General features: G+C 38.8%; 1 protein-coding gene across 1 annotated transcript in view; it reads left to right on the plus strand.

Moving 5' to 3' along the window:
- The first annotated feature begins 2178 nt into the window (after positions 1-2178).
- cdc42bpb (CDC42 binding protein kinase beta (DMPK-like)) overlaps positions 2179-17121 on the plus strand; it is a 209338-nt gene continuing 194395 nt past the window's right edge. Inside the window, exon 1 of the mRNA XM_059958771.1 lies at positions 2179-2942. Within this exon, the coding sequence (XP_059814754.1) occupies positions 2768-2942 (175 nt within the window). The 5' untranslated portion in view covers positions 2179-2767. The remainder of the gene's footprint in view (positions 2943-17121) is intronic.

A 17121-nucleotide genomic window follows, 5' to 3' on the forward strand; every position in this document is an offset into this window, starting at 1 on the left:
GCTGAATGGCCTACTCCTACACCTATTGTCTATTGTCAGTCAGATCTTTAGCACCATGTTTTCTGCCTTGATTTAACATTTTGTTGAAGATTACATCTCTGGTAGTGCAGTAGTTTCTTGGTGCCTAGTTCATGTGCTCTTGGGAAATTAATGTTGACTCAAGAGAAAGATGCTACAGACCAAGCAATAGCAGATATTCAAATATTTATGACAATGTGTGCATATCAATAGTTCTTCTTTCCAGACAGATCCATCGCTAGACCAATAAAGTTTCATCATCATTATTTCTGCATGTATATTGTCAAAGTCGAGTTTAATGTCAGATCCACACGTATGCTTACTTGGAATACAGCTTCACCACAGGCATATAGCATCATATCAACAAAATATAAACTAAATATATTTTTATAATAAACTGACACAATTAGAAAAACAAAATCCCTTTTAGTGCAAAACTGTCAGTGTTATTAGTAATAGTGTGCTAAACTGTAGTGATTGTGATTAGTTCAAGAACCAATGGTTGAAGGGAATTAATGGTGGTTCAAGAAGCTGGCGGAACTGCTGCCCAATGGTGGCTGCAAGAAGACTGGATGGTGTCTCCTATAGGCTGATGTGAACTTTTAAAATTAAAATTTAAGCTAAATTTTAAAATTAAATTAAATGTTTGATTCACTAAGGATCAAGAAATATGTTAATATAGAAGTAATTTGAATTATAGTTGCAGATTGATGACTTTTGTCAGAACGCAACACTTACAAATTAATAGTCAGGATGTGTGGATAGATAAGGTATGTCGATGTTAATCATTAAATTGTTATATTTTTGTTTCTGAAAGTCTACTAAGCAAATTTTATTTTAACACTTACTTTTCCCCTAGTGCCAACCAACTAATTTCAGCACATTGATGTCACAATCATGATCTCTGGTTCTTCAGACCAATACCAAAGCCTCATATACTGCACCCAATGGTAACTCAAATAGCAGCATTCTCACCTCCATGAGCTTGTATGGGTTGAGCTGTCCCTCTAGAACGGCATCTACTGCAGGTTATAGTCTAGTATGTTTCATTACCTTGTTGTGCCTTGCAATCCATTCCATGGCATCTAAATTCTCAGATCAATGCCTCCTGTTTAAGCATACAGTCAAGCATTGTACAGAATGCACAGTCATTGTAAGATGATGCATTTTATTTTTATTTCTGTGCAAATATTAATTCAAGTTGAAGTCAAGTAACTCCAGCAATGTTAATTCTTTGAAGAAATCTTTTCCCAAATTAGTTTTTTAACACTGCAGATCACTGAAATTTTAGTGCAGAAAATAAATAGCTGCAGGATGTAAAAGTTCAGGTGGTACCCCGCATCTGGCCTGATACTGGGGGAGTGTCCGGAAAGATTGACAGTACAATGGTGTCTCGGCCAATTTTTACCCGTAACCTTAGTTCAGCAAAACAGAATGTAAAACCTTGCTAAGTGCAAATTGAGAGTAAATATCAAAGGTTATTCACAAGGTACCATGCTCATTTCACAAAAGGCAATTGAGAAACAGCACTGTATTTCGTAATTATTTATAGAAGGCTTGAAAATGAAAATCCAATGATTTATGGAAAGAGTTCCTGGAACTCGGCGGCATCTGGGGAGGCAAAGGGCTAGTCCATGTTTCAAATCGAGACCTTGTATCGGGTCATGCTTCTTAGAAAAGACATAGGGTTAAGACCAACGAAAAATACTTTTCGATGAACGCGCAGCCCTAGATTTTATCCGTTCGAGAAGAGAATAATTACAGTTTTGAGACAAAATACACGGACCAATAAGTACACTATTTTCTCTAAAACAGGCATTAACATTTTTCGATCTAGACACTACGTCTTCCTGGGCACTTGCTATACTTGAATGGAAAGCCATTTTTCCCCATTTTATATTACGTTCAGACCTACAGCAGGGACTATGCTCAACATACCCTCAGGTTAAACTAGCGTGTGGAAATTAAAGTGACAAGTTAGTTAGCACCGAGCGTTGTCTCCACTTGTCCGTCCGTCCCCTCCCACCGAGCCCCCGGCTACCAAGCACGCAGCGTGCATCTGCCGCGACACGTTCCCGACCCTCGCGCTCGCGAGCTCGCTCTCCAGGTTCCACCCCGTTGCCAATGGGGGGAGGGGGGGTGCTGTCAATCAGGTGACGTCTGTCTGTTTCCGGTGGGTTGCTTTGTGGAGAGTGTCCGATTGCGAGGAGTCGGGCAGTGTCGGAGTGGGCTGCCCTTCAATCGGCCCTTATTTGCCCGCACGCGATAACGGGGAAACCCGGTCCGTGACGGCCGATGTCTGGGTTCTGGGCGGCAGGAGGACGAGGATCGAGGCACGCAACGAGGCGGACCGTGGGATGAGCGCCGCCGGCTTCACACTGACGACAAGACGCCGAGGCGCTTCGGGAGAGCGAAAAAAAAGGAAATGAACAACGCACTTGAGCAGCCGAGCTGGCTTTGCAGGGCAGGGCTTCAGTTTAACTAAGGCTTAAGTTTATTTTGGCAGAGGAAAGGATCGATTATTTTTGTAGTGGGGAAAGCGAGGGAAGGAAATATTATGGCTAGCTGGGCCTGAATGTGGCTGATATTTTTTACCTTTTAACTTCAACCATGAAAATGTCTGTTCCTGCGTTTTTAATGTGAAATAAATCACTGCTTTGATCTCTTTCGGACGAGTGAGGCGCTCAACAGTCGCCCTTTCAGGAGGATCGTTTTAGGGTTAGACAAAAAATAAAGTTGAAACGATAAAATGTCAGCGAAGGTTCGACTGAAGAAGTTGGAGCAATTGCTCCTAAACGGACCTCAGAATAACGCAAGTTCAATGAGTGTGGAGACTTTGTTGGATATTTTAATATGTTTGTATAACGAATGTAGCAGCTCGCCTATACGACGGGAAAAATACATCGCAGAATTCCTGGAATGGGGTAAGCAAAACCTTAGGTGATCCGTTGTAACATCATAGGCATTATTTGACCTGTGTCCATATGCGCGATCCAACTGTGTTTACTCTTTTTAGAGACATTTTTTATGAATCGCTTTGATCTTCCCTAGCGATGTAAGCGTCGGAAAATGGTATTTATTAAAACTAGCAATTAGTAATCCATATTGTGTTTCGAGCGTCTAAATGTGGTTCTCTTAAAAATACAGACAGATAAAAATAGAATTCAACACAAAGTTTACCTAATGGTAGTAATTGTGTTTGATTCCTGTATAAAAGATGTTTCCTTACTAACATGAATGACAACTGCTTGATCCACTGCAGTCATTACGGCTTATTGACTTTTATTTACGAGTATCCATGTATTTCACAATTTGAAATAAGTAGGTGGAGAGATGATGCTTAAAAGGTGTGGCGCGTTCCTTCTACCACAAGTTTATCCACATTTTAATTCTTGATATTATTCTTCTGGAGATTAGTTTGCATCTGAACGTTGGAGACTGATATATCGTTAGTTACGTGAGAGTAGTAACAGTTTTAATATTCTGTTTGGTGGTCAGCATTCTGTTCCAAATTAAGAGGATTCACTTCCTGTGCTCTTTCATTGACGTCAGTAATAAGATTAACAACTGAATGGTGATGCATTATATCACATCTGGTACAAAGTGCTAAACTATTGGATATCTCTTGGCTGTGTCATATGTTTGCAAGATTTGCTTTGTTCCAAAGGTGAAAGGCAGTTCAGCTTCACTTTTAAATTGCTTGAAAACGATTTTTTCCACAAAAAGTAGTAGCTTTACAATGTGTACAGTTCAACTCATGGAATCGTATCTTCAGCATTATTTGAGATTCATATCATTTTGTGTAACTATCAATGTCTGCTATAGTTTTGGAAATTGTTAGCTTTACAAACCGGTTCAAAGGATGTGGGTGTAGCTGGAAATATCTGCATTTATGGAGCCTTGAGATTAGATGACTTTTTTCAGACTCGGGTCATCTGCGTGGTGAAGGTATTCCCGCAATGCTGCTCGTTAGTTCCAAGATTTTGACCCTTGACCAAGTACCTCAAAGGAATGATACTTTCCAAGTCAGAAAGGTGATGTTAATGTATGACTTTAGGTGGTAAAGTTTGAATGTGTGGTGGATGCTACTGATGCAGGATTGGCATGTTGTGGTAGCACTTTCTCTTGGTGGCATGTATGGCAGCCATGATGTGTTGGGGTGGTGGATAGAATAAATATTTAATAGTCACAGATATTCAATAATGTACACTGGAGTTCTGTACATGCACATACCACAAATGACAATTTTAATTTTGGACTGATTTGCAAAATGCACGTGGAATATAAAAGCAGTACCATTTTGTCATGTATGCATGAATCAGTTACACAGATTATGTAAATGAGCTTTTCATTATTTTAGTAAAATAAACAATATTTCTCAAGAGGTTTAACATCATCTTCTAACCTGCTTTTAAGTGCATTTTATTAAATTACTTTATTTCAGTGTTATAATTTTGAAGTTAGCTATGTAACATTACAGTTCCCACAGCAGTATTTTTTTCATCAGTCTTTTGTTTAAATCAACCATGCAGATGTATTTAGGATGTTGAAGGATTTTGTAATGCACAATTTGCGCCTTGCATCCAGTAAATTTTATCATATTTACTATGTAGTACTAGACTATTATTTTTAACAGCTGTCAGTGCTATATGGGTCATCTCAAACATTTAAATATCCAGGCCTCTGTACTCATGAGAATATGGGTTGTTCAAGATAATATGGTAGAAAAAACCTTCAACAGTGCAACAATGGTCATTTCAATAAACCTGTAAAATATGTTAGCATGTATGAAATTTTACAGATGTGGAAGGAACTCTACATTTGAGCTTTATCTGTTTGTATAGTTCTTAATTTGTAATTTAAAAATTGTACTGGCTTCAGGTTGGTGCTTTTGTTGTCCTTAGTAAGCTTCTGTACATTAAGTTTATAGTAAAGCTAGCTGTCAGTATTATAGAAATTAGATTTCATGTAGGGGGAGATTTGTAACAGCATATTATGATACTTGTAGAATAAAAATGCGATTGAGTTTTAGTTTTGGCATTTTGGGTAATAGAAGTTCGGTTTTACAGAATTAACAAATCACTGTCAAAATATTTTGAGATGTGGAGTAAAAATTTGCTCTTATGGATTTTATGTGGGGGGAGGGGAAAGCCAATTAAGCCCATTGCAAAAGAAACCACAAATGTTATCAGGTGTTCGCATTAAGAAAAATGGTAATACGGGTCTAGGCATGCATCTCCTTTGTAACACGTGTGTACTGTAATCTGCTTCTGTGCTCTTGGATTTATTCATCTATTAATCTGTAATCTATTTAAAAACACTTCTTGAATGTTACCAGTTATGTAAAGTGACTGCAGCTGTCATATACAGATTTCTAAAAAGCACTTGTAGAAATGTCTTCCATGGTAGTAAAGAGAGAACAAGTAGATGTAATTAATCTGGTTTTCAAAATGCCTCTGAGAAAGTACTACACAAGAAGATGGGGTAGGGAAAGATAACATATTTGATTTTTCTATTTCTGTTTTTTTAACTGCAAGAGAGTTGTGGCTGCAGATCAGTACATCATTGGAAAACGGCCTCAGTAAAGCAGTCAGCATGATCAAATATCCCGCCCAGCCTGGTATTCTCTATTCTTCCCTTCCCATCAGGCAGAAGATGCAAAAAGCCTGAAAACACATACCACTGGGCTCGGACAGCTTCTATCCTGCTATTATAAGACTATTGAACAATTTTCCTAGAATGATAAGATGGATTCTTGATCTCATAATTTACTTTGTTGTGGCCTTTCATCTTGCTCTCTGTGCTTTCTCTGTAGCTGTTACACTTTACTGGAGCCTGCACCACCATTCAGTATGATCATGGCTGATCATCCAACTCAACCCTGTACCTGCTTTCTGATGTTATAATGAATTGATCTGTATGTACAGTATGCTAGGCAATTTTTTCATTGTACCATGTGACATTAATAAACCAATTTACCAGTTTAATCCTCTATCATGAAGATAAATTGGCTTTTGAGCTTGTGATGTAGCTACTAAGATTCCACAGAGATTAGTATTGAGTTTTAAGCAATTCACAGGTCATATTAATGCCATATATTAAAAATATAGACTGTGATAGATTGAGGTTAATCAATAATGCAAATCTGAGTAAGAAAGTGATTGAGGAAGACACAGAAAGCCTGCAAAGATTAAGCAAATGAACAAATGCGAGGGGGGGGGGGAAGAAGAGGAGGTCGTAGTGCATTATGGCAAAATGTGGTTGTCCTTTTGACAGGAAGAATAGGGAAAATTTGAGAAGCCAATCAGTTTTTGTGTACAGAGAGATCTTGAGGTGCAGGTTTATGAATCATAAAATCATTGATTCAGTAAGACAAACAGTTTGGGAGAGGAAAAGTGAATGGTTCTTGGCTTTTATTGCAAAAGTAAGGTTACTTGCTGGAATTGTTTTGGAGAAAGTACCTGGTGTACCATGTACAATTTTGGTATTAATTCCTGAGACAGGCTGTACTTGGTGGTGGTGCAGCTTAAATCTACACAAATGTCTCCTGAATTGAAGAGGTCATTGTGCAAGGTGAGAGTGTATTGGATTGGCCTCTAATCTCTGCAGTTTGGATGCTAAGGACATTATGGAAGTAAGCAGGAAAACAGAAGAAGTTTGGGATCAGTCATGATTTTTTTAAAAGACAACAGATCTGAGCAAGTGCATGATGTATCCCTCTTCCAGGTAGCCATCCTCTTCAATTATTTCACTTTGTCTACATCTTCTGCTTGTTTTTTTTTATCTTGATTGTGTTTCAGAAAATATTGGAGTCTGTGACATGCTGTTTAGAATTAGATTGAATGATCTAGTGCTCTGCTGTCCCTGGAGAGGACCAAGAGCATGAGCTGTCTCGTGGAGAAGACCAGAGAACGGGCATGGGGCTGTGATTGCTTTAATTTTGAACTGTTGAGGAAGATTGACGCATAGAGGTGAATATGGAGGAGGCCAGTGGTTGCTCTCCACGGATGCCGTGGGGTCAGTGGAGGTCGGTAGCTGGGTCGGCGTGGTGGTTGCTCTTTATGAAAGGACTGAGTTTGTGCAGCCGGTCTCCTTGATGCTGACAGATGTTTTAGAAATTCTGATCTTTATGTGATTATTGGACTGTAGCTTATATTGGTCTGCTTCAGTTTTCTGTGTTTTCTCTCTTGTTGCCAGTTGGTGGGTGGGCGATGTGTTAACTTTTGTGCGACGGAGGGGTTGGGGATTTGGGCTCTGATGCTCTTGATATTTTTCTATGTGGGCGATCTGTTTTTTGAGTGTGGGAGAGGGGTTGGGGGTTTGATGCTACAGTTGCTATTTTTTTTGTGAGGATGGGGGTTTGGGGTTTTTGATGTAATAGCTGCCGTTTTCTGGATGGGCAATCTGTTAGTTTTTAGGAGGTGGTGGGGGCTGTTTTGGGTTTGTGAGTTTTATTTCTTTTTCTTTTCCGTGCGGGAGGAGGGTGGGTTGATATATTTTCTTTCAATAACACCATGGGTTTTGTTATTACGTGGCTATCTGGAGAAGACAAGTATCAGAGCTGTATTGTACATGGTGGACACTTTGACAATAAAATGAACCTTTATTGCTTGTTCTTGGGTTTGGTGTACGTTTGCAAAGAAGACAAAAGGGTGAAATTTCTTAAGGTTTTCTGAGTCATCTTTGACAGAAGTTTGTGTCAGTAGGGTTTCTGCTCTGTTTTAATGGGTTTGGGATAGGCTTAAAAATTCTTCGCCTTCGGTGAAAGGTAGTATAGTTGGCCCTCCATATCCGTGGATTCAGCAAACCGCGGATCGCAAAAACCTGGAAGTCCTCTCTCCAGCACTCGTTATTTGAGCATGTACACACTTTTTTCTTGTCATTATTCCCTAAACAATACAGTATAACAACTATTTACATTGTATTTACATTGTATTAGGTATTACAGGTAATCTAGAAATGACTTAAAAGTACAGGCAGTCCCTGGGTTGTGAACGAGTTCCGTTCCTGAGTCCATCTTTAAGTCGGATTTGAAGTCGGAACAGGTACATCCGGTATTATTTCGCGTCAGTTAGTCAAACGTTTTTCTTAGTATATAGTACATATTTTACCTTTCTATGCATATAAAACACTTAAGAAACATATGTATTTCAATAATTAAATCACTGCATTGGTTAGTAGTAATTGTAGCTTTCATTGGGGCAGGGCCTTTCACATGCTCCATTAAAATTGTTCCGATTGTTGACTGACTGTAGCCTAATGCTTTTCCAATGACCGATGGCATTTCACCTCTTTCCAATCGCTTTATTACTTGCACTTTATTTTCAATCGTGATTGTGATTATTTTCGTGAACAGAAACACTGTGGATTCAGAGCTGCGCCGCAAGGTCCTAATGTCCACCACACTGAACATGTTAAATAAAGTCCGAGGTTCCGCTGGGTCCTAAAGACCACCACACTGAGCCAGGTTAAAAAAGGGACTTGAGTATCCACATTTTTTGGTATCCGTGGGGGGGGGGTCTTGGAACCAATCCCCCGCGGATAAGGAGGGCCGACTGTAATTCTATTTGGATAAGATGAGTCAGAAATGGAAGATTCAAGTAGGTCGATTCTGCTTCCTTCTATTTTGATGTTGTGCACTTGGAGTATAATGTAAAGTTTCATGTTTGACAGAGGTAGGATTTGGGAAACAGTGAAGCTATTCATAATATTGTTGCTCTTGCCAGCAGTGCTTCTTCTGAGGGTCAACAAAATCCAAGTTTAATGGAAAATTGGATCTGTATATTTGGATGCCAAAAGAAGCATGTGGGGTAATTGATTAGTTTTGATTATTTCTTAAATAAATCCGCACACCTAAAATGGCTTGATTGGCTTTAAAATCAGAGTTATACAGCACAGAATTGAGCTTTCTGCAGCTTTCCCAGTCCAAGTCAAGCTTTTAGACAGAATTCAGTCCTAAAAATTGAATCAACTGTCTAAATCACAGATGACTTGTATTTTTCATATGATTTTTAAATTTCTTGTTGGCCTTTGTACCTTTTCATAAAACATGGCAGAGGTTGATAGATTCTTGATTTAGTCAGGGCATGAAGGGATATAGGGAGAAGACAGGAGATTAGGGCTCACTGAGAAAGTGGATCAGTCATGATGAAAGGACAGCAGACTGAATGGCCAAATTGGTCTAATTCTGCTCCTATTTATAGCTTATAAAACTTGCAGTTTTTAATTTTAAAAATCTGGAAAATTTGCTTGCAATTTCTACTTACAGAATTTGATTAAGGAGGGTGTTAAGTATGTATTAATAATGTGGTTAGAAAAATGTATGCTGTGCATTTGTCTTGCATCAGATCTTAGTACTGAAGGTTTTATGAGCTATTTATGTTTGGATATTTGTATTGTCTTGTATTGGAACTAAGTCATTTGGGCTGCTTGTATATATTTATATATTTTTAATGTTAAAGGAAGTTTAGATGTTTATCCTCATGGCACTTTTTAACTCTTGTATCTGCAATAATTTTGTTACTATGGTGTTCAAGTTTGAAATAGTTCTGTAAATAATTTAATTAAGGGTCTGCAGATGCATACAAAGTAAGTGGAAATTCCATCACATACTTTGTTAGATTCTTATTCATTTTACAGTTTAGAAAGTGATCATATCAAGGTTCCTTTAATACTAAATATCACTTGCGTTTGCAGAGTTTCAGTTCAGAAATCTCTCAGTAGTATCTAAGAAATTACCATGAAACACGCAGATTTGATACTAGAAAAATGAATTATTGAAAAGAACATTTAATTCTACTTCAAAAATTGTATTTGTCATTTGCCTTGGATGTCCATGAACTCCAGAGATTAACATTTGAAGTTTTCAAAATCAGTTTTTATTCAACCTTGCAAATTTTAGCCTATTCTTGAATTGTAAACAATTTGTTCCCTTGTTTTACATGCATCAGAATCAGGTTTATTGTCACAGATATTAGCCATGAAATTTATGGTTTTGTCACAACAGAGTAGGCTTAACAAGTTATAATAATAAATAAATAGTGCGAAAGATGAATAATGAGATAGTAGTGTTCATGAACTGTTCAGAAATATGATTGCAGAGGGGAAGAAGTTATTTCTATAACATTGAATCAGTTGTCAGTTAACAACATATAGATTTTTAAAAATATTAGCCATCCATACAGATGTTTTGACGCCCTAATTATGTTAAAGTCTGGGAAAAGCAGGTAAAGACATACAGCCACTTTGGGGGGGGGGGGGGGGGAATCTCCTTTGTGGTAGTTTGAAGTAGTTGAGCTAAGTTCCTTGAGTGTCAGATCATAATTTTATTTTATCCAAACTAACTAGCAGACTATCACATATCTAGAGATATGTTGTTTGCCTATGAATTGTTAGTTCATTTTTAAATAACGGATCTAACTCCATATTGTGTTTTATTTTAGTTTATATTTAAGGGCATAATTTACTATTGCACAACATCTTTTCTTCCCCAGAAGGGTTTCACATGCATTGTTTCTTAACCTTTTGTTTCACAAATTTCAAATGATTGAGCTAACCCTTAGACAAGTTAAAAGCATCAAACCTATTCTTGTAACTAAACACTGGAGGAAATACGGAAACATTCAGGCAGGATCTGTTGAGAGATAGTTGGTTCATGTTTCTGGTTGATGTAGCTTTTATCAGAACATGCTTTTATTTTTGGATTCTTCATTGACAGTTTATTTGTTTCTTGTTAAATTAAGAATCTCATGTTTTGATTCAATTGATACCTTCTTCAGAGGATGTGTAAGTACCAAGACTAGAAACTATGTTGCAGGTGTACCTGTAATATTAATACATTAATTTGTTTTGTACAGCACTATGTAATTCTTGTTAAATACCAAAAGCAGCAGTTGGTGGTTATATGTAACAAGAAACACTCTTGTTTAATGTTGATAAAAGGCAAATGGCAAGATTATAAAATGGTATGTTTATGCCTTCCATTCATGGCAGTGCTGTGGGCTTCCTTAATTTTTTTGTACTTGAAGAGATCATGCCTCTGGCGTTTAGGGCAGCAATGAAGGCCCCCCCCCCCCCCCCGTGATGTACGCAGTTATAAAAAGATTCTTGATAGCTGTTTTTGTAACTTTTTTTTTGACCAGTCAGGGTTGTTGGCCTGAACTGAACCCCCAGACGTGGAGGACTGGTGAGCCACTCTTAGTGTGACCTCTTCCCTTTGACCCATTTGGCATGGGCAACCCTACCAAGAGCTAAACTACACAACCCTGACTCCAACCAACATAGTTCTCAGTGACATTGAGGCAAGCAAACCTCCAAACCCTACAGCAAGGTTGTGGTCCTCTTCGAGGACTTGAGGATATGGTGCCTATGAAGTAGTTTAATGGTAGGGAATTTCAGGAAGTGATCCATGAGTGGCAATGGATTAGTGAATATCTCAGCGAGAATGGAGATTACTCAGTGGGAACATTATTAGTGACCTCTTCATGCCTGTTAGTGCAGAAGATGAATGTGGTTAGGTCTAGGACAGGCATGGGCAGACTACGGCCCGCGGGCCATATGTGGCCCGTTAAGCTTTTTAATCCGGCCCGCAGAACTTGATGAAATTATATTAATAAACCTTGTTAATGTTTTTCCCCACAATTCTGGTGTTTTCCCAATAGATGATGCACTCTATGTACATTGACCTTTGTTGAGGTGCAGCGTATTACTCCACATTTGTGCTTTACTCTTTGTTCGGCTCGACATATTTGTGTGAACAGGCGTTCAGCGTCATGAACATCAACAAAGCCAGCCACAGATCGAAGTTAACTGACCAACACCTCAGATCCATCCTGAGTATCGCCACAACAAATCTAAATCCAGACTTTGATGCGCTGGCTAAAAAGGGAGACCAACAACACTGTTCCCACTGAAATTAAAAATAAGTTTCTTCATTGTGTTATGTAAAAAATGCATTTGAAAATATTTTTTTCAATAAGCCTTACATGTTACATGTCATTTCTGTTAAGTGATGGACATGAGTAGTGCACAGGTGCACGTACGTTCTCAAAATAAAAAATGCGCTCCAGATCAAATAACGCGATCCGCATACTGGCGCGCTGTCATTGTTCTGTCTTTGTGCTGGTCGTTGTTGAGTTTTGGCACAGGGGACAATTGAATAAGAAGGAGCAGGACAAGCAGACCTGCATCTCCTACCGTTTGTGAAATAAAGACAGTCAGGAGGAGAGTGATAATGATACTATCTTGAAGGATAACAGAATTTTCAGTGCTTTAAAATAACTGTTACTATTAAAAAAAGCTGTATTTTATTCAATTTTCAGTGTTTTAAAAGTCATTTCAATAAATAGCTAAATACCATGGGACTTCAAAGACAGATATTTTGTTGTAATGCATTTGTTCATTTTCAATTGAAATTAAAGCGCATGTTTTCTACATATCGCATGATATTTTATTTTCTCTTATGAGGTGTATTACCAAAACACTCCGTCCATCTGCTCCTGGTCCGGCCCCCCTGTCAAATTTTAGAACCCTCTGTGGCCCACAAGTCAAAAAGTTTGCCCACCCCTGGTCTAGGATCTTTCATGAGGACCTTCCATTATGATGTTTGTCATTTGTCTAAGAAAATCTCCCTTGGCTGTAATTTGTTTGGGTTTCATGTTGAAGTAATCTCAATGCTATTAGACTACTAATACAATAGTCGCTATTTCCTTTGTTTAACTGTTTAGAAATACACTAATGCAAAGGAAAAAATCCTGCTCCAGTTTGGTGTGTAATTATTTCTAATACACTTCAAATAGTACTTTTGAGTTGAGACCCCTTTCTTGCTTTAAAGTAATATCTTTAACTTCATGTTCTGAGTGATAATCTTGTGAAGCTTATTAAGTATCCTGGGGCAGTTTAATAATTGGTTTGAGATTTTAGCTGTAAATTTGATCTGTTGCCTAAGCACTTGTTGAGATTCCCTTAATTAAAAAAAGCTTTATAATATAAAGATGGCTGGTTTCATGTATTATGATATGATTGTGTTATGGCAAATTTACTGAGTATCACTTGTGTTAAACTTTTCCCTTTTTCTTTCATCCTCCTCACTTTTAGTTACATGATATTGCATTCCCTGCAACTAGTCCATGGTATTGAAAATTTAATGAATAACCTTTCAGGTTAGTTGTAATCAACTAGGTGCAGTGCTTTTGTAAGTCTTTTTTAAAAAAAATGTTAAATAGCAGGTAATATGCACACCCATAATGAGTTCCAATAAACTTTTGTTATTATTCAAGATTGTTTATTGTCATTCAAGTGTAAAGGTGAAAGAATTTATTGTTATTCCGGATCCAATGCATCATAGGAAACACAATAAGCGTAAAGAACACAATTTTTAAAAAAATACAAAAAAACGCAATTATAGTGCTTTTGCACTTCATATGTTGTTTGTTTTTATATATTTGAAATTCCCAATAAGTAAACTGGTATTTTTCTGTGTGCCCATTTGGTAATTTATTGTTCTGAAATGTGTGCAATGAAATTATGTTTCACAATTTTGACACCAGTTTAATAGCAGCAGGAAGTGCAATTCTCAAGACTAGCTACAACAATGCAATTTTTGAGGAATTTGGACAAATTACATCCAACCTCTGAGACATCATTACAAATTACACAGTTGTTGGCTTATAGATGAATAGTTTTGGGATTCTTAATACTTGTAAAAATATTAAGCGGTATGAAGATGCTTGTAAATTTATCCTCGGATATAGTTGTTGTATAAGGTCTTGAAAAATTGGCTGTTATTGAATTTTACATGAAATGGGTAACACATTTAATTGCAACCATTTATAATGTAGTATTAGACCCAGCAGTTTTCCATGAATTTATTGACATTATTTAATCTAGAAATATTATTATTTTGAAAGTGAAATTTTTATTAGTTTGGGAAGCAAAAGTCTGTCAAATCTACAAATCAGAAATTTTGATTCTTTTTGTTTCCATAGATCCTGGATTTTATCGTGAATTATTATATCCTGATAATATTTTTGCTTGGATCATGTGCATGCTTTACGGATATCTTCCATCTGTTAAATTCATTGTGATGGAATAGGCCCTCAACCATCGCCCAATTATTTATACTAATGCTACATTAACCTCATTTTATTCTCTCCATGATTCATCATGTTCCCCAAGTTTTATCATTTGTCTACACGTTAGGGGCAATTTACAGTAGCTGATCAACTGACCCACCCATGTTTCTTTGAGATGTAGGAGAGAACTTGGAGCAGCTGGAGTTTGTTAGTGCTGCTCTGGCGGGGGTTTGAACTAGATTTGCAGGTGAAGGGGAACCAGAGTGTTATAGTAGATAGTGAGGTGGAGGAGGATAAAGGTCATGTGAGAACTACAAGTTATGTGCATGGAGTAAAGCCAGATCTAACATATAAAGAGGCTTTCAGGAAAGAGAAGCAGAATAAAGGGTGTAAAGGTAGTAAGGTAGAAGGGCTAAAGTGTGTGTACTGCAATGCAAGTAGCATCAGGAACAAAGGTGATGAACTGAGAGCTTGGATACATACATGGAATTATGATGTAGTGGCCATTACAGAGACTTGGCTGGCACCAGGGCAGGAATGGATTCTCAATATTCCTGGATTTCAATGTTTTAAAAGGGATAGAGAGGGGGAAAGGGGAGGAGGAGTGGCATTACTGGTCAGGGATACTATTGCAGCTACAGAAAGGGAGGGTAATGTAGCAGGATCCTCTTTTGAGTCAGTATGGGTGGAAGTCAGGAACAGGAAGGGAGCAGTTATACCATTAGGAGCATTCTATAGGCCCCCGATTCAGCAGAGATACTGAGGAGCAGATTGGGAGACAGATTTTGGAAAGGTGCAAAAATAACAGGGTTGTTATCATGGGTGACTTTAACTTCCCTAGTATTGATTGGCACCTGATTAGATCCAATGGTTTAGACGAGGCGGAGTTTGTTAAGTCTGTCCAGGATGGATTCCTATCACAGTATGTTGACGGGCTGACTGGGGAATGCCATACTAGATCTAGTATTAGGTAACCAACTGGGTCAGGTCAGAGATCTCTCTGGGTGAGCATCTTGGGGACAGTGACCACCGCTCCCTGGCCTTTAGCATTATTATGGAAAAGGATGGAATCAGAGAGAATAGGAGAATTTTTAATTGGGGAAGGGCAAATTATGAAGCTATAAGGTTAGAAATTGTGGGTGTGAATTGGGGTGATGTTTTTGCAGGGAAATGTACTATGGACATGTGGTCGATGTTTAGGGATCTCTTGCAGGATGTTAGGGATAAATTTGTCCCAGTGAAGAAGATAAAAAATAGTAGGGTGAAGGAATCATGGGTGACAAGTGAAGTAGAAAATCTAGTCAGATGGAAGAAGACGACATACATGAGGTTTAGGAAGCAAAGATCAGATAGGGCTATTCAGGAATATAGGGTAGTAAAAAAGGAGCTTAAGAAGGGGCTGAGGAGAGCAAGAAGGGGGCATGAGAAGGCCTTGGTGAGTAGGGTAAATGAAAACCCCAAAGCATTCTTCAATTATGTGATGAACAAAAGGATGACAGGAGTGAAGGTAGGACCGATTAGAGATAAAAGTGGGAAGATGTGCCTGGAGGCTGTGGAAGTGAGCGAGGTCCTTAATGAATGCTTCTCTTTGGTATTCACCTTTGACAGGGAACTTGATGACGGTGAGGACAATATGAGTGAGGTTGATGTTCTGGAGCATGTTGATATTAAGGGCGAAGAGGTGTTAGAGTTGATAAAATACATTGGAATGGATAAGTCCCCAGGGCCTGATGGAATATTCCCAGGCTGCTCCACAAGGTGAGGGAAGAGATTGCTGAGCCTCTGGCTACAATCTTTATGTCCTCATTGTCCATGGGAATAGTACTGGAGGATTGGAGGGAGGCGAATGTTGTCCCCTTGTTCAAAAAAGGTAATAGGGATAGTCCGGGTAATTATAGACCAGTGAGCCTTATGTCTGTGGTGGGAAAGCTGTTGGAAAAGATTCTTAGAGATAGGATCGATTGGCATTTACAGAATCCTGGTCTGATCAGGGACAGTCAGCATGGCTTTGTGAAGAGCAGATCCTCTCTAACAAGCCTGTTAGAGTTCTTTGAGGAGGTGACCAGGCATATAGATGAGGGTAGTGCAGTGGATGTGATCTACATGGATTTTAGTAAGGCCTTTGATAAAGTTCCACATGGTAGGCTTATTCAGAAAGTCAGAAGGCATGGGATCCAGGAAAGTTTGGCCAGGTGGATTCAGAATTGGCTTGCCTGCAGAAAGCAGAGGGTCATGGTGGAGGGAGTACATTCGGATTGGAGGGTTGTGACTAGTGGTGTCCCACAAGGATTTTTATTAACGACCTGGATGTGGAGGTAGAAGGGTGGGTTGGCACGTTTGCAGACGACACAAAAGTTGGTGGTGGTGTGGTTAGTGTAGGGGATTGTCAGAGATTGCAGAGAGACATTGATAGGATGCAGAAGTGGGCTGAGAAGTGGCAGATGGAGTTCAACCTGGAGAAGTGTGAGGTGGTACACTTTGGAAGGACAAACTCCAAGGCAGAGTTCAAAGTAAATGGCAGGATACTTGGTAGCGTGGAGGAGTAGAGGGATTTGGGGTACATGTCCACAGATCCCTGAAAGTTGCCTCACAGGTAGATAGGGTAGTTAAGAAAGCTTATGGGGTGTTAGTTTTCATAAGTTGAAGGGTAGAGTTTAATAGTCGCGAGGTAATGATGCAGCTCTATAAAACTCTGGTTAGGCCACACTTGGAGTACTGAGCCCAGTTCTGGTTGCCTCACTATAGGAAGGATGTGGAAGTATTGGACAGGGATCAGAGGAGATTTACCAGGATGCTGCCTGGTTTAGAGAGTATGCATTATGATCAGAGATTAAGGGAGCTAGGGCTTTACTCTTTCGAGAGAAGGAGGATGAGAAGAGACATGATAGAAGTATTCAAGATATTAAGAGGAATAGATAGAGTGGACAGCCAGCGCCTCTTCCCCAGGGCACCACTGCTCAACGTAAGAGGACATGGCTTTAAGGTAAGGGGAGGGAAGTTCAAGGGGGATATTAGAGGAAGGTTTTTCACT

Source organism: Hypanus sabinus, chromosome 2, assembly GCF_030144855.1.
Source record: "Hypanus sabinus isolate sHypSab1 chromosome 2, sHypSab1.hap1, whole genome shotgun sequence".
NCBI classification, from domain to species: Eukaryota; Metazoa; Chordata; class Chondrichthyes; order Myliobatiformes; family Dasyatidae; genus Hypanus; species Hypanus sabinus.